Here is a 22,181-nt window from a genome sequence, read left to right on the forward strand (position 1 = left end):
TCAAAGGCGCTAATATAATTTACGGTAATGAGAGTAATCAATAATTTAATTTAATTTTACAAGGTCTTTCAGTGTTCAGGCAGACCGAAAAGGAGATGGGGAAATGGCTTGGCTTGTACGCAGTCTATCCGGAATGATGTACGCAGTAAAAAAAACAACTTCCTATTCCCCTGTAGTGCGTGGCAGAAAAGGCGAATTATTAGTCGCGTCTGGTAGAAAGCATGAAACGGCATGTATATAGCTTATAGGTTGTGATACCCAGGTGCTCAAGTGGGTTTGTTGGTAGCATATGGTAATTAATTAATACCAATCTGAATGCTTTAACTATTATTTATTGTAATAAATTGATACACAACATCTTTACGTGAGTATATCTATCCCAAGAGGGGGAGGGGGGGACGGAGCAGGCGTTTAGTTACCACATAGGTTTATAAGAAAAAGTAGAAGTAATAGAGACACGTCGAGGTGTCTACGTTTCCCCTCTTTCCTCTCATTTTTATATCCCTATTTTCAGTTTTTAAACATTTTAATGAAAACCGTAAAAGCTACAATAATAATATATTTTTTATAAAATTCTCTACAATATTGTCTTTGGAAGTATATAGCTGGAACTTATAATTTTCAAACTGTATGCTTATTTTCCCTTTACAATATTTGTATTTGGTGACAAGTAGGATAAGTAAGACCAGCGACTTTACTCATTTGCCTGTGTCGATGCTGTTTGGCAAAATTGGCAGCAGTCGATGGAATGAAATAAAAACACAGATTGTAATTGTAATGTACAAATGGTGTCTGACTGTCGACGTATTATGGAACACTTTTTAATCGACGTTATGTTTGGACACAGATAGATAAATACTCGTACAAGCTGCCCCCTTCTCTGATCTCAACTTTATTAGCTTTCAAACGTGACAAGACTAGATCATAAACAATTGTAAATTAGTATTGTGACATCACCACGGACCAAAATAAATATTTTATTTATAAACTACCAAGATTCACGTCGTTTCTATTGGACAACATAAATGTTATGTATGTTTATTTAATAAACAAGGATCCCCATTCCTCATCGCATCTGTCTGTATGTCCGCGATCTCATGAGGTGAACGAATTTTCATGCAGTTTTCTTTGGTATTAAAATTACGTTCTGTTTTATATACCTCTATGTATAAATTATGGCACTATTTCAGGGCTGCTCTACGTCAATCAATCACCTCCGTCTACCGCTTCACTGGCTCTTATTATTTTTGATATTAATGTATACAATCCGTATCTTAAGTAGTTCTTCTTGTCGAGACTCGAGAGGTGACCGCGTCAATCCCGTCAATGAAATCATCCACTACAAGTCCACTTTCATCATTGGCCTTTAAGTCTACATATTACAGACTATTAACTACTACGAGCAGTTTTAAAAGTCATGTTCCATCTTCCATTTAGATACCCTACTGATTTACTTTTCACCATGACAGAAGTATTAAGTGTACGCAAACTCTTTATTTATCAAATATTACGAAGATATCACCGACTTATAGCTCCTACTATAACATTAAGTAATAAACGAATAGCTCACTATTATTTTATTTTATTATTAAAACAGTGTCTTGTCAAGTGGTAGAGCGCCAGCGTTGTTCATGGCTGTGTAAGCCACTTTCTTATCGCATAAAATACAAAATAAAAATAATTAAAGTCCCGAGCAGCTACGATAGTAATTATGCTAAAGCTTAGAACATTGTTCCTGTTACACTTAGTTAATCTCCAGGCAAATGTGTTATGTAAAGGATGTTAATTACGTTCAAGGGTGTGGAAATTTCTAATTCCCACTCCCTTTATTGTGTAATGGTCCAAATTCGTGTCTTGTACTACTAGCAAATGGCACTTAGTCTCTCGAGAGTTGTGTACACTGCAAACTATACACCTAGTACTTAACTAAAATGTAGTTAACTTTGTTAATATTGTTCTTTCTTTTGTTCAATTATCACGCGAACAAGTGGTATCAATGAAAATGAAACGAAATAAATAGGAACGAAAATAATTTTCCAGAAGAAGTTACCCGAAGAGTACGAAGGAACTTGGGAATATTTCAGACTTTCTTTATATTCCTCACTATAGTTGCAGGGCGATAGAAATTACATGAACAACCAATAAAATAATCTATGTAGTCATATGAATCCTTTAATTAGCATATTAAATTTATTGGGAGTAGATGGAATTGTTTATTAATCTATTATATGTATTTCAAAACATTGTAACGTTTTAAACCGTGAGCCGTTAGGCCGTTTTCACATTATCCGATCCGATATCGAATGTCGGACCGACATCCTACATCCGATAAACGCTTCCGATAGTGTCGGATGTAGGTCCGATAAAACGCATTGTTCCAAATCAATGAAGTATGATTTTGTATCAAAAAAATATTTAAAAAATGTTTTATATTTAATAATTATAAGCACTATATTCCAAATATTATATTGTAAAATTAAAATAACGAACATAAAAAATACTTAGAGTGTCAGGCAAAATAAATAATTTTACATTACACAAAAGATGAAAAAACCTTTTTTTTCAATGGAAATTGTCAACTAATTTGAATTTCGTTCATTAACAGCTGTTTAATAGACGCCATTTTTCAGTCACGCACACTACTACAAACGTATACCTACATTATATACGCACACAAACAAATATTATCGGCTGATAACTGGCGGGGGGTCCGGCATGCCAAAAATGGTCGGAAGCGTCCTGCCGATATCGGCAGTTCGATGGTGCCCCGGACAAAAACAGTTGTAGTAGAGTGCCATCGGCATTAAATCCGCAATTTTTGCGTTTTATATCGTTTTTAGGGTTCCGTAGTCAACTAGGAACCCTTATAGTTTCGCCATGTCTGTCTGTCCGTCCGTCCGTCCGTCCGTCCGTCCGTCCGTCCGTCCGTCCGTCCGTCCGTCCGTCCGTCCGTCCGTCCGTCCGCGGATAATCTCAGTAACCGTTAACACTAGAAAGCTGAAATTTGGTACCAATATGTATATCAATCACGCCGACAAAGTGCAAAAATAAAAATTGAAAAAAATGTTTTATTAGGGTCCCCCCCCTACATGTAAAGTGGAGGCTGATTTTTTTTCATTACCAACCCCAACGTGTGATATATTGTTGGATAGGTATTTAAAAATGAATAAGGGTTTACTAAAATCGTTTTTTGATAATATCAATACTTTCGGAAATAATCGCTCCTAAAGGAAAAAAAGTGCGCGCCCCCCCCCCCCCCTCTAACTTTTGAACCATATGTTCAAAAAATATGAAAAAATCACAAAAGTAGAACTTAATAAAGACTTTCTAGGAAAATTGTTTTGAACTTGATAGGTTCAGTAGTTTTTGAGAAAAATAAGGAAAACTACGGAACCCTACACTGAGCGTGGCCCGACACGCTCTTGGCCGGTTTTTTAGTAATAATGATCTATTAAATACATAAATGAAGACCTGGAAGCTCATAAATCTTACATTTGACATCCTCCCTACATCCGATATCGGATCGGATAATGTGAAAACGGCCTTAGGAACCCTGACTTGAGACTATTTAGAAGGGTCAAATCAACATCATGCCTGGCCCCGTAGCCGAATGGCATTTCTGCGAAGCGAAACGAAATCGAAACGCCGCAGAAAGGTAGACTGGCTCTGTCGCGCTAATACGCAAGAGCGATAGAGATTGACAGCTACGAAAGCTTATCTACAATATTATCGTGAGCGTTTGTGCATTTGGCTACGCACACTGGTCTCATTTGAAGATCAGCACTGGAAGTCACCAGCTATATTACCTATGCTAGATAAGATAAGGACAATTCTTATTATTTTGATGTTATTGTAAAATATTTTCATTATTGCTATATTAAACGTTGCCCGTACGCACTGTGCGCCGCACGCGACAGCTCCCAGCGTTTAATACTCGCATCCAACAAGCGAAATACCGTCAAGGGCTCAGTGTAATCGTGTCTCTTCTCCAAAATTCCGTTTAAATTCACAAAATACTAATACAGTTCAAAGTCAAATACGAAAATAACCTACTCACTTTTTTATTCATTGATTGCTAATTGAACAAAAATAAATAACAGCTACTTTCAATAATGATATTTGCACGTGGGGCGTTACAACGTTGTACCTCTAAAATGCGAGTAAGTAATTTGCAAAGATAACTGTAAAATTATTTTTAAAAGCGGCCACGTATTTTGTTAAGCAAATAGCTGCTAATGTTAATGCACATCTAAATTATTTTGTATCGTTCACATTTAGTCTTTCATACAGTGTAAAAGGTCTCTCAGGACACCTTCACGAAGAAGCAATTACATGCGGCTAACCTTTCCAGCGGTGGCTTCGCTAATATTGACTTTTCTCTCTTAGACTTTTACACTTGAGAAATAAATTACCTTGCATTGGATTCCATTTAGCCACTCTACTTTTCTTTGTGAATTTCTTACTTGTTCTTAGCAACTTCATTATAAAATCGGATCGCGTATTATTGAATCTCGTTTCTTATTTATGAATTTTGTTTTTCAAAGTTAAATGGAAATGTGTTGGATACAAAAGTTTATGGGATCTGCAAAATATATTAACTTGAATTAAGGAACTTAACATAAAGTCATCATAGAAAACGTAATATCAAAGAGGGCTCTTTCGTTTGATGTTGATTGAAACAACTTATATATACGTATATTAGGCACACATTTAAGTCAACAATCTACATACTAACTACAGAGCTAACGGCGGGCAAAGGAAGAATTAAAACCGGCCAAGAGTGTGTCGGGCCACGCTCAGTGTAGGGTTCCGTAGTTTCCCGTATTTTTTTCAAAAACTGCTCAAACTATCAAGTTCAAAATAATTTTCGTAGAAAGTCTTTATAAAGTTCTACTTTTGTGGTTCAAAAGTTTGAGGGGGGGGGGGGGGATACCTTTTTTTCCTTTAGGAGGGATTATTACCGAAAATATGAATTTTATCAAAAAACGATTTTAGTAAACTCCTATTCATTTTTAAATATCTATCCAACAATACATCGTATGTTGGGGTTGGATTGGAATGAAACGGTAACGGTCACTGAGATTATCCGCAGACGGACGGACGGACAGACATGGCGAAACTATAAGGGTTCCTACTTGACTACGGAACCCTAATAAAAACGTACAATACCTATCTACATAAGAGGTACTATAATGTTATGTATTATTTACCATTACGTTATAGGGTAACAACAAGAGCAATAGGGTAGACCCAGGAGACTTGAGAGGAATTTTGCATTTCGTCATAGTATTGTTGTATTAAAGTTGGATTTACAAAACTACAGGATTTAATGTTAAAATAACAGTTGGTAAGTACTATTTCAACAGTCTGATTGATATGTCCTGTACAGCCTCTGCTAGCCCCAAATATATTGTATTAAAAGCACTGCCAGAATGCTTCAAACCTTTATTGAAATAATGCATTTATGAAAAATATTATTTTAAAATAGTGGAGAAACATAACTTTAGCAAAATTAAAATCTCGCTGCTCGAACCAAACTTCCCCATATGAAGCCTAAATAAAGTACCTATGTATCAACTTATCTTTTGTAAATCTAACTCGGTCTCTCCTATAAAAAGTAATTAATCGCCTTAAACTAAAAAACATCTCCGTACCTATTCGCCGTATGTGTATGTAGAGGTATCGCCGGATTCCCGAAGCCGGATAAGGCTCGAGGCTTTAGCCCCAATCAATACCGTAAGAAATAATTACACGTCCGGAGTGGATCCTCAAAGTGAACTCACGCTGGATGGATCTTGCAAAGGGCTACTTTAAGCCGCATCTTTAATTTTCGTCCTTTGCCATTTTATGTTGCCAAAGTTAAAACATCTGAATTGAAAAAAACTGCGTCTACGTTAATTTTCCAGAATCAGGTTTAAAAAATAGAAAGACGCTACACCGTCGACGAGTTACATTTTTTTATAAAAATAAGCGCAAAAAATTAAATATTCAAGTAAGTATGCTGTATGTAGTAGGACCTACTGTCGAATCTCATGCCGGAAAATCTGTTGGACCCACGGAACGCATGCAAAATGAGCGGAGATATCGAAGCGGCATGTGCATTCCATGGAACATCCGGGATGTAAACCAGGCAAAAAGAGTCGGCGAATAGTCGTCCCGCCGCACACAGAGAAAAATACTGCACATTGGAATGATACTGGATGTCGAGAACGAACACGAATATCTGGATGATGTGTTATGATACTTTTACTCATAGGATCATGCCCGTTTTCACCTATATAATGGATCGACGGACAGACTTCTACATGAGCACAAAGCTGCAAATAACATGTACATCTGGTTCTGTTAGTTATATATGATGTCTATGCTGGCTTCGTAGGTAAAGAGAAGGAGGAGAAAGACGCATTCTTCTCTGAGGTTGGGCTTTATAAGGGTCGGACAAACGTGTATGAATGTTTAGAACTGTGAAGTAATTATTTATACTAGATGTCTATACAATTATGATTGAAAGCGAAATACTTCATAAAATCTAGAGGCATTTAATAAGTGTCGTCTATTAATTACAGTTCGGGTTCAGAAGACGAACAAATACCGAGAAACCGAGCCTCACGCCTTGATGGGACTGCACGGCGTACTCAGCGTAGATTGTCACGTTTAGATACATAATATCTGGGCGACCGAGCTTCGCTCGGTTCTGTTTCGTATCCTTGACCTGTGTCGCCATCTAGTTCGAAAATAAATAGTACCTACATCGATCAATCGAAAGAACTCTCAGTCTTAACAACACAGCTACTCCACACGAGATGGCGCGCGTTTCGTCACAAAAGCTCAGTGTATTTTTCTATTCGTGTTAGCCTTGACCTGTGTCGCCATCTAGTCTTTGAAGTAAATAATACTTACATCGACCGAAAGACTTCTGTCTCAACAGTACAACTACTCCACACGAGATGGCGCGCGAAGAAAAACGCGTGAAAACTCGAAAATTCGCGTTTTCCGGGACCTAAGGATATGTTAGATCGATTTTTCACCCACTAAAACCCCCACATAACAAATTTCAGCGAAATCGTTAGAGCGGTTTCCGAGATCGTCGGTATAAATAAATAAATAGATAAATAAATAAATATACAAGAATTGCTCGTTTAATAGTATAAGATAGTGACAATGCGATGTGATGCCGTAAATTACGTAGAATGTAGGTAGACGCTAGACAAAACAAACATAAGGGGCTCTATGCTCCAAACGCAAAAAGCCGAGTAACCTATAAGGCCGGACGTGACGGCCTAACCCGATACAATCCCAAGATCCACCCGCGTCCATTTCATCGACATTGTTTTCTCAGCGCAACACGTCTGAGTAATGTCTCCGAGCGATGGGTTACTTTACCCTTTTACTGCGTCCATTCAGTCCGTAAGTGCGCGGGGGTTTGTTGAAAAAGTGGTGATTCCCACATATTGTTTGTGATACGACAGCTGCGGTTTATCGCCGGCCCGCATTTTACGAGGCTCTGCGATCTTCATAAACAGCACACGCGAAAGGACTACTGGTCCCTACTTACTCTACAATGCATTAAGTCATTGCCTCGTTTGTATTTTATGTTCTGAATAAAAAAAATGCATAAAAAACAAATTATCGTAATCGACACGTTGTTAGGTAATTTTTTTTTCGACATTAGAGTCTTTACATTGCAATTAATGTTTCTTTACCATAGACTACAAATTGGAATACTAGGCAATCATAGAAATTTAACTGTAGAAATATAATTGGGATTGAGAACAATAGTTATTTGTTTTACAAGGGGGCAAAGTAGTTGTTTAACCGCACGTGCCAATATTGATACCCGAGCAAGCGAAAGATTCCAATATTGAACCGCGAGCGTAGCGAGTGGTTCAAAAAGTGGAATCTTGAGCGTTGCGAGGGTATCAAGGCACGAAGATTAAACAAACTTTGCCACCGAGTGAAACACAACATTTTTCACCACACCAACACGAACAAAATACTGACTATAAAACGTCAAAATAAATGAAATCCATCGATTTATTCAATATTTATGATTCAAAATCATCATTTATAGGTAAAATCTAGCAGCCAGAATAAGACAGCGAGTTAAAATTTGTATGAAATTACTTTGCCCCCTTGTGGATAAAATGCAATTTTGCTATCTGTTTTCGAATAGCAAAGAAAGCCTTTACCAGTTGGTGTGGTGAAAAAACATTTTATTTTAAATAGATAAATACAGTTTCTTGCGCTACACGCAATTCTAGGCCTTTTTTTGACAAGCCTAACTGAATTTTGTCTCGTTTTTAAATCAACAAATTGATATTACCGTATCTTGATGCTATCAAGTCTTGGTTCGATGAACATTGAATAACCATTAGCGCATTAATGAAATCCCATCAAAAACAAAACTTGTAAAAACACCAAGTCTTCGCAACTCAGTTCTTCTGGCGTAAAAAGAGTTGAGATCCCTGTAATACCAAGTCGGTTAATTTATTCAGTCCCTACTTAAAGGACCTTCTGCCACAAGTTATTACGTAGTTTACCTATAGCTAACCTAATAACATATTACTCATAGCGATCATATCAATATGAAAAATATTTCAAGTTTTAAAGAAAATGGACTGACTTGGCAATCGCATGAAACAATTTTGTCATCGGCGGTGTAAGTAATATGATAACTTGTGAGATACATTGTATTGTCATGCGATTGCCAAGTCAGTCCATTTTCTTTAAAACTTGAAATATTTTTCATATTGATATGATCGCTATGAGTAATATGATATTAGGTTAGCTATAGGTTTTTTTTTTTTTTTTTATTTATTTTGAAAAAAAACAACTTAAACTAATTTTGTACATGAATTAACTTGCCAAACTGTTACGTTTAATGGCAAGATGCGCTCATTTTTTAAACAATCTTAAATTGTATATCTTAACCTATTTACATAATTACATACATACTATAGGAACTTACGTGTAGGCTAAATCAATTAAATAATGATAAGGTAGGTACCAGGTAAACTACGTAATAACTTGTGGCAGAAGGTCCTTTAAGTAGGGACTGAATAAATTAACCGACTTGGTATTACAGGGATCTCAACTCTTTTTACGCCAGAAGAACTGAGTTGCGAAGACTTGGTGTTTTTACAAGTTTTGTTTTTGATGGGATCTCATTTCTTTTTGTAGACTCTCTGTAGATACTCCAACTTTTATCCTTCTTTCCTATTTATAAGCTTAATAAACATTATACATTTGAACCTCCTCATACACGCCCTAATAATAGGTATATGGCTCTGGGGCTGATAGGGGATATCGTGTTCATGTACCTACCTACGACATAACAGAGTCAGAAACCCGTCTTTAAATAAGAACGTGAGCGTAGCAAACGCGAAATTTTAACTAAGTATGTAAGTAAAAAACGCATTCTGTTCACCATTTGCACTTATTTCTTTATGTCCAACAAATAATAGTATATTATATAACGGTAACGTTATGAAGGCTATAAAAGTTGAGTACCGCGGTTAGGCCACGAAGGCTTGCCGAGTGGCCTAAGTAAGGTACGAGACTTTTATAGCCTTCATAATGTTACGATTGTATACTATACTTTTTCTACGACAGCCACATACATACCTATTCGAGAATAATAAAATGGGTTAGTTACTTACTTCATGTAATGAATGGGAATATTTGTGTGGATCGTCGTAGCATTGAGTATTCTGTCCACAATGTTGATGGCGAGAACTTGTTGCACAATTCTTCAAAATATGCCAACAACGCCGTTTCAGAGAAAGTTGAAACATTTTTTTGCAATTTCCATGTCAAAACAATCATAACATTTTTGGTACGCACAAATTGTCAGTCACTTTGAGCGCCCATAGTCTTGATTTCTTCGGAAGTGCATTTTTCACCAGAATCACTCATAATTACTTATGTTTTTGCACAATAACGTCGAATTAAAACAAACTACACACCACCGAAATAGTTCAAATAGTTTCGTGATAAGTTTACAAATGTCAAACATACCATAGACAAGAGAAATAGAAAATAAGCCGATTTTCAATTACGAAAAATGTGGTTGCGTTCAAGAATATTTAAATGTCGAATGTAAAATTATTGGATAAACTTATGATTTTTACCTTTGTTTTGCAATATCTAATATGTAAAACGCATTTAAGTTTATTTTTTCATCTTGATTTAAATTATGAACCTAAATATTATATTATTTATTAAAAGTTACTTATTACTGTAAATGAAAACATACCTGATAAATGGAAGTTGTGCTTTTAAAAAAAAATTAACAGAACTCCTATATTCATATGATTACTGCTAGCAGTAATCCTATGAACCTATAGACAAATAGACTTTCTCATCGTTACTCAAATGAACTTAATTTGGATACCGCTGACAATAATCTAATTGACAGATTTAAGTGCTGGAGTAGAAAAAAGACATTTGGCGGAACCAGTAAACGCGAGCGAAGCGAGCGCGAATTTTTTTCCTATTATTGACTCAATTTATCAAGACTCAACCCGCTAGTGGAGAGGAAGGGGGAGATTATATAAAAGCCCTTGGCTTTCATAGGCCAAAATATACTTATAGGTCTAGTAACTCTGTCAGCATGCCCATTTCGGTGGTTTTTTTTTTCAGTAGGTCCCTTCGGTTCCCTAGTGTGCTCATCATCACGCTTACGCTCCTTTGACTCTCTGAGACGTTTTGCGCCTTTGGCGGCTTTAGCTTTATGGAGAACTCCACTTCGGACTGTATTTTAACTATTTGGATTACGATGTAACTTTGTAACTACGTAACTTTATTTGATGTAAGGCAACACCACATAATTGATACAATTTCAATAGAATAGGTATTGTTTTTCAAAGGTTTGTCAATGACTAAAATCCTCCTTTCATGGCACCTTAGCAGCAGCAAGCGCCTTATGAATGTTGTACACTGCGACATTTTGTTACATCGTTCCACAATCACTTCAATATCTGAATTAATTCCTGACACCTCTCGCTATTTTGGAATATGTGCGCGCCCACGCAATCTAAGTAATACTTTTTATTTGATTTTTTTTACATGTACGCCGGCTACGTAGGATTTGGCGCCTAGAGCGGTCGCTCTACTTGCTCTTCGCTTAATCAGCTACACATTCTTTCACCTAAACCCATTGCAAATTAGTTGAAAAAATGTACACATATTTATGATCTCGACTGTTCCTACTATTAACGACTTAACGAAACATACAAGTTTTTTTCACATTAAATTTGAACATATTATTTAGGTACGTACTATTTAATTGCATTTTACAACACACTGATTTATTCACTGTAATTACTGCACATGTAACCTTGCAATCCTATATATTGATATGGGATTACAAAGTTAGTTTTGCGGTCGGTGATGTAGGAAAACTGATTGTTTGAAAATTTCGTTTACACACATATCTGTGTAAATTCCCAAACAGGGTGGCCAGAGCACACGAAACTACACTTTTCAGTGCCACCGTTGGCTAATTATTAAAGGGTTGTCAGCCACATCACAATGGAATCCATATCCCATAGTTGACTCCTACGACTTCCATGTGAGGAAATGGGGTTGTGAGATTATTAACCCATCACCACACCGGGCATCTGTATAAATTTATTATTTTACATAGACAGGTACACTGATTTAGGTATTCACTGCAAATCAACTGCAAATATAACTTGGTAATCCCATATATTGATATAAGATTACAAAGTTATTTATGCAGTTAATGCATCTAAAAACCTGGAATGAAATTGCAACATTTCTTAATTTTTGTGTGATCCATACACTAAACACATATTGTATTCTAAATTTGAAGCTTCCAAGTGTACTAAAAGTGTCTTATTATCATTGATGATCGTGTGTCAGTCAGCCAGTGAGTGACAAAACTAAGAAACTTTGGCTAGTAATTATTCCTAAACTATTGGTTCAAATTTAATGGAATTTGGAATATACCGTGTTTATACAATGACTACTTAGGTGCTGAAAATTGAGGCTTCTAGTTTTATCCAGAACGGAGTAACAGGGGGTTGAATATGGTCTGAAATGCTTCGAGAAAAGGATGGTACGGCCGTGCCTCTTTTTGCTCGACTTGGCTTGAATAACCATTAGCGCATTAATGAAATATGTAATGGAACAAACATCAACCTCATTGTTTACTAACTACAATACAGTTTATCATTGTTTAAGTAGCTTAGGCCCACTTGCACCAACCACTCAGGGTTAGTGGACTGTCATCTGTCAAATTCCATATAAAATGGTGGGTTAACCCTCCACTTTCGTTGGTGCAAGTGGCCCTTAGGCAAGTGATGATTTCTAAATCAAGATGTTTTTCACAACAATAGAAAATCAATACGAACCGTAAGTTTTCGCGTGTCGAATTATGCTCACGTACTTATTTAAAGACAGGCATGTTATAAATATATCGTCACTACTTAGAAAAATCTCGTATCTCACGCTGCTCCTCAAAGTTAAAACGCAGTAAGTCTATATGTATTCCATACATACTTACTACAATTTTCTTTTCATTGACAGACGAAGATACAAGTTTTTTTAAAAGTAGTGACGATATGCCTTTCACTGCTTTCACTCCATACAGATTAAACTCTGACCTTTCTGTTGCTTTTGAAGACGTTGCATTTGAAAAGGTTGGTGGCGCCGTCCCTCGCGATGTAGGAAAAGATCTTGAGATCGGAGCTGTCGTGTGACACGTAGAAGATGCGGTAGATGGGGTGGTGCATGATGTCGATGTTCTCGATGCTCGCGTCACTACTCCTGCTGCCGCGGCTGAATAGTTTTGATCCTTTCTGCACGAAAAGAGAACAAAATATTAGAGGATAATCCATACTAATAATATATTATAAATGGGAAAGTGTGTGTGTCTGTTTGTTTGTCCGTCTTTCACGGCAAAACGGAGCGACGAATTGACGTGATTTTTTTAGGTGGAGATAGTTGAAGGGTTGGAGAGTGACATAGGCTACTTTTTGTCTCTTTCTAACGCGAGCGCAGCCGCGGGCAAGAGCTAGTAATTAATAATTGGGTTTGGTGGGCACGAAAAAAATCAATTGTAAAACATAAATCTAAATCAGATTCATATTCTTTTGAAACATTGATGATTGAATATCATAATTTAAACGTCAACTTTACCGTTATTATGTTTTTTCACCACACCAACTGGTAAAGGCTCTCTTTGCTAGTCGAAAACAGATAGCAAAATTACATTTTATCCACAAGTGTGCAAAGTAATTACATACAAATTTTAAAGATGTCAAGCTGGCTGGTAGATCTTAGCTATAAATGATGATTTAGCATCACAAATACTCAATTAATTGATGGATTTCATTTAGTTTGATGTTTTATAGTCAGTATTTTCGTGTTCGTGTGTTTTGTGTTTCATTCAGTGGCAAACTTTGTTTAACCTTCGTGCCTTGAAACCCTCGCAACGCTCAAGATTCCACTTATTCAACCACTTGCTCGCTCCCCGTTCAACATTGGAATCTTTCCCTTGCTCGTTTATCAATATTGCCACGTGCGGTTAAACAACAACTTTGCCCCCTTGTAAAACAATAGTTATTTGTTATACAAGGGGGCAAAGTTGTATTTTAACGCCGAGTGCGGAATTGAAAAACGAGCAAGTGAAAGGATTCTACAGTTGAACAGAGTTGGTTTCAGAATAGAATCCTGAACTTGCGATTTTTCAACACACGAGAAGTAAAATACATTTGCACCCGAGTGTAAGTAACATAAAACTTTTCCCTTCACTATAGCGAGGAAACTACAACGCAAAAAATGCGTTTATCACTGCTTCCAGTAGTTCCACAGGTGGTAAATCATCTTTATTACTTAGATTCACCTACTTTTATCAATTGTTAAGCAGTTAATTTGTCTTTATTCAAGGTCAAATTACTTTACCCACTAGTGGATAAAATGCGGTTTTACCCGGTGGTATTAAAGGACAAAACACGTGTTTCCGAGTTAGTGAGGGGAAAATAACTATTTGTTATTTACAATAAGAGTTTTGAATGATTCACGATTATTTTAATTAGACTTATATTGACTGGGATATAGACCGTGATTACCTTTTTGATTTTTTATTTTTATTTTTTCGGTCTATATTCCGGTCAATATGTCTAACTATTATTTACGCCCATATTGGAATCTTAAGTCTGGAAATTAGTTTTGATTTAAAAACAAGTCACAATAACAAGTAAAGCAACACACTATATTTAAGTAGGTACGTATAATAGTATAAAATATATGGGATAGTAGCGAGAGCAAGGATTTATTCTGAGCTTTCTACCCCAGACAATAATTTCGATTCAGACTTGTGCCATTTAATAAGTGTCGTTTCGTTTAGAATTCTTGCTTGTAATAATACAAGTTTATTTATTTTTGTAAAAAGGCAAAATTCAAGCTCTTTGCCCGTTTTTATGTCGCGAAATCGTTTGTTTGCGCGGAATATTACTTGTACAAGTTTGGAGTTGTACCCTTGTATGTTATGTTTATTTAAAACGTCTGCGAATATTATCCTTTTTGTTTGTGATTTTCCTTCTCTCACTGTGAATTCATATAGAAGATTAAACATACTTATGGCGCATGTAATTGTTGAAATTAGCTAGATAAAATATAACCGCCTGCAATTGTGATGGTAAGATCGATAAGTAGTGTGATCGATTAATAACTACTAAAATCACCTTTTAAATGATGCCGTGTCGTCTCTTTAAAAATAAGGGACGGTTCACTTAGCCGAGTGATGTTTAACTCTAAGAGCCAGCCAGCGAGTTTATCAATACACGAGAAGTAAAATACATTTGCACCCATGTGTAACACAAAACTTTTCCCCTCAATATAGAGAGGAAACTAAACCGCAAAAAATGCGTTTATCAATGCTTCCAGTAGTTCCACAGGTGGTAAATCATCTTATTCATCTTCATTACTAGATTCACCTACTTTTATAAATTTTAAAGCTGTTAATTTGACTATATTCAAGGTCAAATTACTTTACCCACTAATGGATAAAAAGAGTTTTTACCCGCTGACATTAAAGGATAAAACACGTGTTTCCGAGGTAGTGAGGGGAAAAGAATATTAACCAATAAAACTTTTTAACAAAAAATAAAACCGCCTTCAAAAATAAGCGCGTTACAAAACACGGAGAAACTAAAAAGCCAAAAATAATAAACCTTTCAATTCAGATTTCTTATCGTATTGCAATAAGCTAAACATCCAAATTATAAACAAATCAATTATTTTTGTAGTCGGTACCAGACCTGTTCGTCGCCTTGCTATTGCCTGTTTGCCCCACCCAACCATACACAGGCTGGTACCGACTCCAAAAATAATTGATTTGTTTATAATTTGGATGTTTAGCTTATTGCAATACGATAAGAAATCTGAATTGAAAGGTTTATTATATTTGGCTTTTTAGTTTCTCCGTGTTTTGTAACGCGCTTATTTTTGAAGGCGGTTTTATTTTATTTTTTGTTAAAAAGTTTATTTATTTGTTGATTTTTAGTGGTTCCTAGTGATATTATATGTATCAGTCCGAATACATGTACAGTAGTGAAAGAATTATCCTTTAACTCCTAACCATTGAGGAGTTGACCTTCCATCATCAGCTCAGCCACATAAAATTATTACCATCAGACGTAAATACTGGTGTACCTTTGAAAAATAGACTAAAAACATTACATGTGCCTATAACATTTGAAGAGTTCCCTCGATTTCTCCAGGATCCCATCATCAGACCCTGACTTGGTGCCAATGGGACCATCTCGGGGTTATACCGGTTCGATCAAATTTTGAAAATCGGTCCACGATTCTCGGAGATATCGAATACAATACATACAAAAAAAAAAAAAAAAAAAAAAAAAAAAAAAATTCAGTCGAATTGAGAACCTCCTCCTTTTTTGAAGTCGGTTAAAAAGGCATAATATTTGAGCCTAAGATGTCTCACTGCTAGGCACAGGGCTGCGTTCAAGCGTAAAAGATGGCTTGGGCTATACTTAGTCCCAATCCGGACTGGGGACTTTATATAGACCTTCAAATTTCTTAGTAGATTTGTAATTTTGTCACGGTGATAAATAAATGACAAATAGGATTCAGAAACATATAAAATCTAATAACCTATCCTTTCCAAAGAACACATCATTGTATCGTGTAGGTAAATCTTGTTGCGATTCGATTTTTTGTGCCGTGGGTCATATTATCGTCCAAGTTCTCCAGCCCTCCATATAACGGCATAATATAATAGTACATTACGATACAAGTGCGTAAAAAAGGAAGTTCGAAACGAGTGGCGATAAATTAAAACACGACCGAAGGGAGTGTTTTAAATCGACACGAGTTACGAATTTCCTTTTTGCACGTGTATCGTACGACGTTTTTCAGTACAGATGGACCTCCGAAGTTTCGACCTGGCATATAATGAACCACTTCTCGCACTAGTGCGTAAAAAAAAACACCATCTGTACTGAAAAATATATTTTTTCTACTTTTCCTAAAAACGATACTGGATAACCCCTGATGCGGATTTCCAATATTTTTGTAACATCATACAGTGGCGGCTGGTGAAAATTTCTGCTAGGCAACACCAAATCAAAAAGAAACCTACCTTCAACATTAATAGGTACTTTACTAGTAATCAATTTTAGGCAAGCCGGTGGGAATCGGCTTGTAGGGACCAGCCGCTGCTGCTACCTAATATAATCAGGTGTATCCTGCTCGAACAAATGTACTATTTTTCATATTCTGTAATAATAATTGTGCTAGTAACCGTATACATACAGTTTTCGTCCTCTAACGAAGGTAGCGAAGCAAATGATATATTATATTTACAGAAGCGCTGGTGGCCTAGCGGTAAAAGCATGCGACTTTGGTGCGCATTTTTCGGAACTTACATACCTATGTGCGAAATTCCATTTGACATATTTTGTAAAGGAAAATGTATCAGTAAAGGAAAATATCCTGAGAAAACCGGACTACCAATAAGGTCTAGTCACCCTTCAAGTTGGTAGGCACCCGCGTTTGTAAAAACTTGTGCCTACGCCAAATCTTTAGATTAGTTGTCAAAGCGGATCCCAGGCTCCTGTGAGCCGTGGCGAATGCCGGTATAACGCATGAAGGATGACGATGAAGCCCAGTTTTATAATTATAATGATAATATATAATTAGATTCATAATTTACGATGATATTCGTACATACTTATGCAGGTACAACTGATCACATGCCGGTCTAATCCATAAGGATTAGACCATTTTGGTACATCCCATTTGGTTGGTGAGTTAGGTAATTTAAGTAAGTATTATATTTTTTTTTTAATTTACTGAGTAGGTAGGTACAGAATAAACGTTGATTATCTTCAATATTTTTTAAAATCATTATGTACAAAGAAAACAACATTGTGCACACTAATTTACTGTATTTATTTACTGAAGATAGTAATTGCGTTTTGTATGAATTGTTGAGCATAAATGTGCTTTGTTTTTACTTTGTAAAATTAATTTAAACTAACGCTTTAATGAAAAATACGAGAAGTCTAGCATAAATAGACGAGAATGACTCCTATTTTAATAGTTGGTTTTGGTACAGTAATGTTAAAATTATTTTATTGCATAATTTTATATCTATTTGTTTTTTTTGTACATTTAGGATTAGTAAATTGACGAAGCCTGAAGCTGATCGCGAGTGCGATTCTTCTAAGACGCCTGCGCTGCTGAAATAAAATTATGGTGGCTATCAAATTAATTAATTTAATGATATTGAAATTGGTAGCGGGAGAAAGTAACTTCAAACTCTCTGTTAATTAAATAACAACTGACATTTATAAGAATAAGTTTTAATGCAAATACACATGTAAAGGCAGATATTTATTGTTTAAAAAAAAGGCGTGGAACAAAACTTAGACCATTAAATAAATAAAATTGAAGACATATCTCGGCTGATGTTGATGTTAACAATTAAGATTGTATAGGTATCAAAATCATTACTTAATTTAGTTTATTTAGGTTCCTTTTCAATCCTCAAGCCTTGTTACATTTTAAGATCGAATCTCAGACTACATCCTGCATAAACGTTAACCTTTACACCGTTCTGTCTCGTCTCATCTTTAGTGAAGCAAAGTTGAGTAATTATTCATAGGACTTAATCAACAAAGAACAAAGGAACGACCTCAAGTATACGTTGACACCTAGAAAGCTCTAAAGTACCTATAAGAATAGGCACGTTTTTTTACTCTCAACATCTACGAATGTATTAGAACAATATTTGTACCTATTTTGATTTTCGTGATTTACATTTTGAGGTCGTTATTGAAATTAGAAAATAAATGTTAGTTATTATTATTGTGTCTTTCAACTAAATAGGTATTTTAATTTTTAATTAACAATGTTTAGGCCTTCTCCGATAGCCCCAATACTGGTAATAATTCGAATCTCGAGTTTTTGAATTTTGGAAATATTAGATTCCTGTGGAAAGTGTACTACGATAAAAGTTTGTAGGTACCTACCAAAAATTTAAGTTTAGTCAAACACGAAACACTTATAAGTATTTAGTTGTCAGCTTTTGGTGAACTGACTTGTATCAAAGTGGAACGTGAAGCAAGAACACGAGCGCACATTCTGTGTAAAACACGAGACCATTGGAACAAAATTAATTAACAGTCCATTGTTAGACCAATTCCGTAAAGGACAAAGGATATAATTTGTGGGTTAAATTAAAATTGATCGCCACAGACCTGATATTTATTCCTAGGTATATTGGTAATTAATGTAATTATTTAGTTTAACGCACAAGTGATAATTTCATTTACGTCTTTGAGTAATTGTGTAGGTACCAGTGGTAGCTGGTGAACATTTCTGCTAGGCAACACTGAGCAAAAAGAAACCTTAACATTAGGTACTTTACTAGTACCTAATCAATTTTAGGCAAGCCGGTGGGAATCGGCTTGTATGGACCAGCCGCTGCTGGTATAGGTACCTACATCAACATATTTCAAAACCATATTTTTTAACCATACAGTTGTAATACATATAAATATGACATGTATTTGTAATATTAGTAGAAAAACATGGCCATCATTTGCCGTAGGTCTAGTATAATATAACGCGATCGATACGATAATATAAAACTTTGCAACAAAGAGAATAACTTGGGGAATTTACGTATCTTTAACAATATAAATATAAACAAATAAAAATTCATTTATACATAAACGAAATGGTTTTATAGAAACATTTAAGTAGAACATAATTTTTCCCAATGATCAAAGTTGCACCCACAGTAGAAAATGAAAGAGTGAATCATCTAGCGTGGTACGGCCTTGTCCTGCGGAGGGGTGCTAATAGTCACATGAGAAGAAATATATTATGAATGAATTTTGACGATCGGTCTGGCCTAGTGCGCAGTGACCCTGCCTGCTAAGCCGCGCTCCCGGGTTCAAATTCCAGGTAAGGGCATTTATTTGTGTGATGAGTACGGATATTTATTCCTGAGTCATGGATGTTTTCTATGTATATAAGTATATATTTATCTATAATTATATCGTCGTCTAGCACCCATAAGTACAAGCTTTGCTTAGTTTCGGGCTAGTTTGATCTGTATAAGGTAATCCCCCAAAGTTTTTTTTTTTAATTTGGAAGAAGTAAACGGGAACCGACACGGAAAATGGATGGTCTGCGTAAGAGATCATATGAAACGAAAGCAAGTGGAATGGTAAAATAGCGGGCGATAGACAAGATGTCTATGGTATAGAGGAGACTTGCTGGACCAATGCACGATGCCAAATCAACGGGATAAGGGCAAGCGAATGTTGAATGAATTTTCCCCAATGAGAGCGCCACTGGACGCCCGGTGGCCTCTTAAATACTACCTACGCGATAACAAAATGAGTCAAGCTACTTGATTTTTCAAAAAAAAAAAGCTACTTCTATTAGGCAATGTACACTGAAGAGTGCGTCATTGCTTGGCGGAGTAGACTTGGCGTCGCGAGAAATAGCCCTCAATTAGTAGTGGCCTCGGCCAGGAAGTAATTACAGGCCATCGCCAGGGGATCCTGATAACATAACTACACTGAATGATTAAAGCCCGTTCCCGGAACGTTCCTTGCTCTAGGTATAAGGTATAATTTTACCGGCAAAACTCAATTTTAGGCTCAACTAGTTTCCCTGGGGCAATCCTGTTTTTCCAGGTGCGTTATTAAATTGTCCAACCTGGACTAGTTTAACCTTATCGAGTAGAACTCAAAAGGCTTTCGAATTATTCTTGGTTCCAATGCATTATTGCAATATAATTACTATACTAATTTATAACATAAAAATAATGAAAATTTGCGATATTTTAAATTAAGAACCAAGCAAGCTTAACTATGAATTTACGATTGTCATTTAAAATAATACATACTCTTCCAAGTAATCATCACTCTTGAATACTACCTACCGAGTAGATACCTATCATTATATTAAATTATAGGTACATTGATATTAGTAATAAATTAGTTGCAATATTCTAATCAGTGTGGATTAAATAATCTTAATATTAAAATTAAAATAAGTTTACTTCGACATACCCTTGCGGGCTTACCACTTACCATGTACTGTCAAATGAGGAGTGTCTTTTCAAAAGGGCTTATTTCCACTTTGAACTTTTTTTGGGAAATCGAGAAAAACATAATTCCACGGTATTGGTTTTGAAATTAATATTTAATTTGCAAAATTGTAATATTGTAAGTTGACGTTAATGCTATGATTACATCAAACGTAACATGTGTACCTAAATAAATATTTAATTACCATATGTTTTTGAGAATTAAGCACTTTTGATGCGAACTTTTGGGAATTAAGCCCTTTTGTTGTGGCCTTGTAGCGTAAATGTTATTATTTTAAAATAGTTTCATTTTATTTTTGGATTTTGTATGAACGTTAGTTGATATGAATGTTGTTGTAATACAACATTGGTTTATCCACATAAATAATCATTACACATTTTTCAAAATGTGTTCTAAACTTTGATTATATCTTTTTTTTTAAAGATCAATGCGAGACTTTTTAAACTTTTATCTCAAAACAACGCGTAATTTTCTATACTAAGAAAAACTGCATTCATAGTTTAAAAAAAAGAAAAAATGGAAATAAGCCCTTTTGAAAAGAAAAATTTGAGGAGTTCAAATATAATGCACAGTTAAACGTAACATCGTAAAATCGTATCTCATAACATCGAATACGTTTACCTACGCGGCGCACAAAATGAAAACCCCGATTATGCTGAATTTTCCAAATATTCGGTCGAAAATACCTCACCCTTCCCTTTATTAATGCAACTACCATCTAGAATATCTTTTAGGAAACATGGTTAGCATACAAATCGTTCTTCCCCACGTTTAGAAAATACAAAGAAAGTTTAGCGGAGAAACTTCCACGTGTTGTTGCTTATGCGTAAGCAAAATCAGCAAGTGCGTAGATAATACTTGTTGGATGAAAGCTCTTATTTATTTACATACAAGTATGTAGAAAATACCGACACAGATTTTATCTCCATTCATATATATGAAACTAAAAGCTAGGTTTGCAAATTACTAAGGTTGGGAAAGCTTTATATTATGATGCCTTAGTAAATGGATGGAGTTATACTGCATTAACGTTAAAAAATTACATGCATTGTAAATGATTAAACCAATATCCGAAAGCTTGTATCTAGTATTATGTGGTTGATTAATTAACAATCGAGCTGCAATATAATTACTAGGTCAGCCAGATTACACACACAAAAATGTGCTATGCAGCTTAATGGGATGCGGGAGAATGACTTTTTTGCAGTTTAAAAATATCATACGGTTGTATTAAATACCTAGCAGATTTGCGAATATGTAAACTTCTATTTACTGTTACGAAATAGTTATTTACCTAAGTTATAAATTAGTACGACTACCTATATATGCGATAGATCTTAAATTGAAATGGGCCAATTACAAATTATTTACCATAGCTTCTCGAGTTTAATTAAGGGTTTGTTGGATTAGAAGTCGAGGAATTCATATTTTTAACAGAGACTTGTTATTGAACTTGGGCTTTGTATTGTGATTACAGAATCAACAGTGTGAACTACTTTAATTGCAATATATATTAAATATAACCTTTATGTTTATTTAGAATATGTTAGACTCTCCTCC

General features: G+C 35.5%; 1 protein-coding gene across 1 annotated transcript in view; it reads right to left on the reverse strand.

The window, feature by feature from the left end:
- LOC125241967 (carboxyl-terminal PDZ ligand of neuronal nitric oxide synthase protein) overlaps positions 1 to 22,181 on the reverse strand; it is a 253,034-nt gene that overhangs the window by 54,664 nt on the left and 176,189 nt on the right. The window contains exon 5 of the mRNA XM_048150687.1: positions 12,630 to 12,824. Coding sequence (XP_048006644.1) covers positions 12,630 to 12,824 — 195 coding nt within the window. The remainder of the gene's footprint in view (positions 1 to 12,629; positions 12,825 to 22,181) is intronic.

Source organism: Leguminivora glycinivorella, chromosome Z (genome assembly GCF_023078275.1).
Source record: "Leguminivora glycinivorella isolate SPB_JAAS2020 chromosome Z, LegGlyc_1.1, whole genome shotgun sequence".
NCBI classification, from domain to species: Eukaryota; Metazoa; Arthropoda; class Insecta; order Lepidoptera; family Tortricidae; genus Leguminivora; species Leguminivora glycinivorella.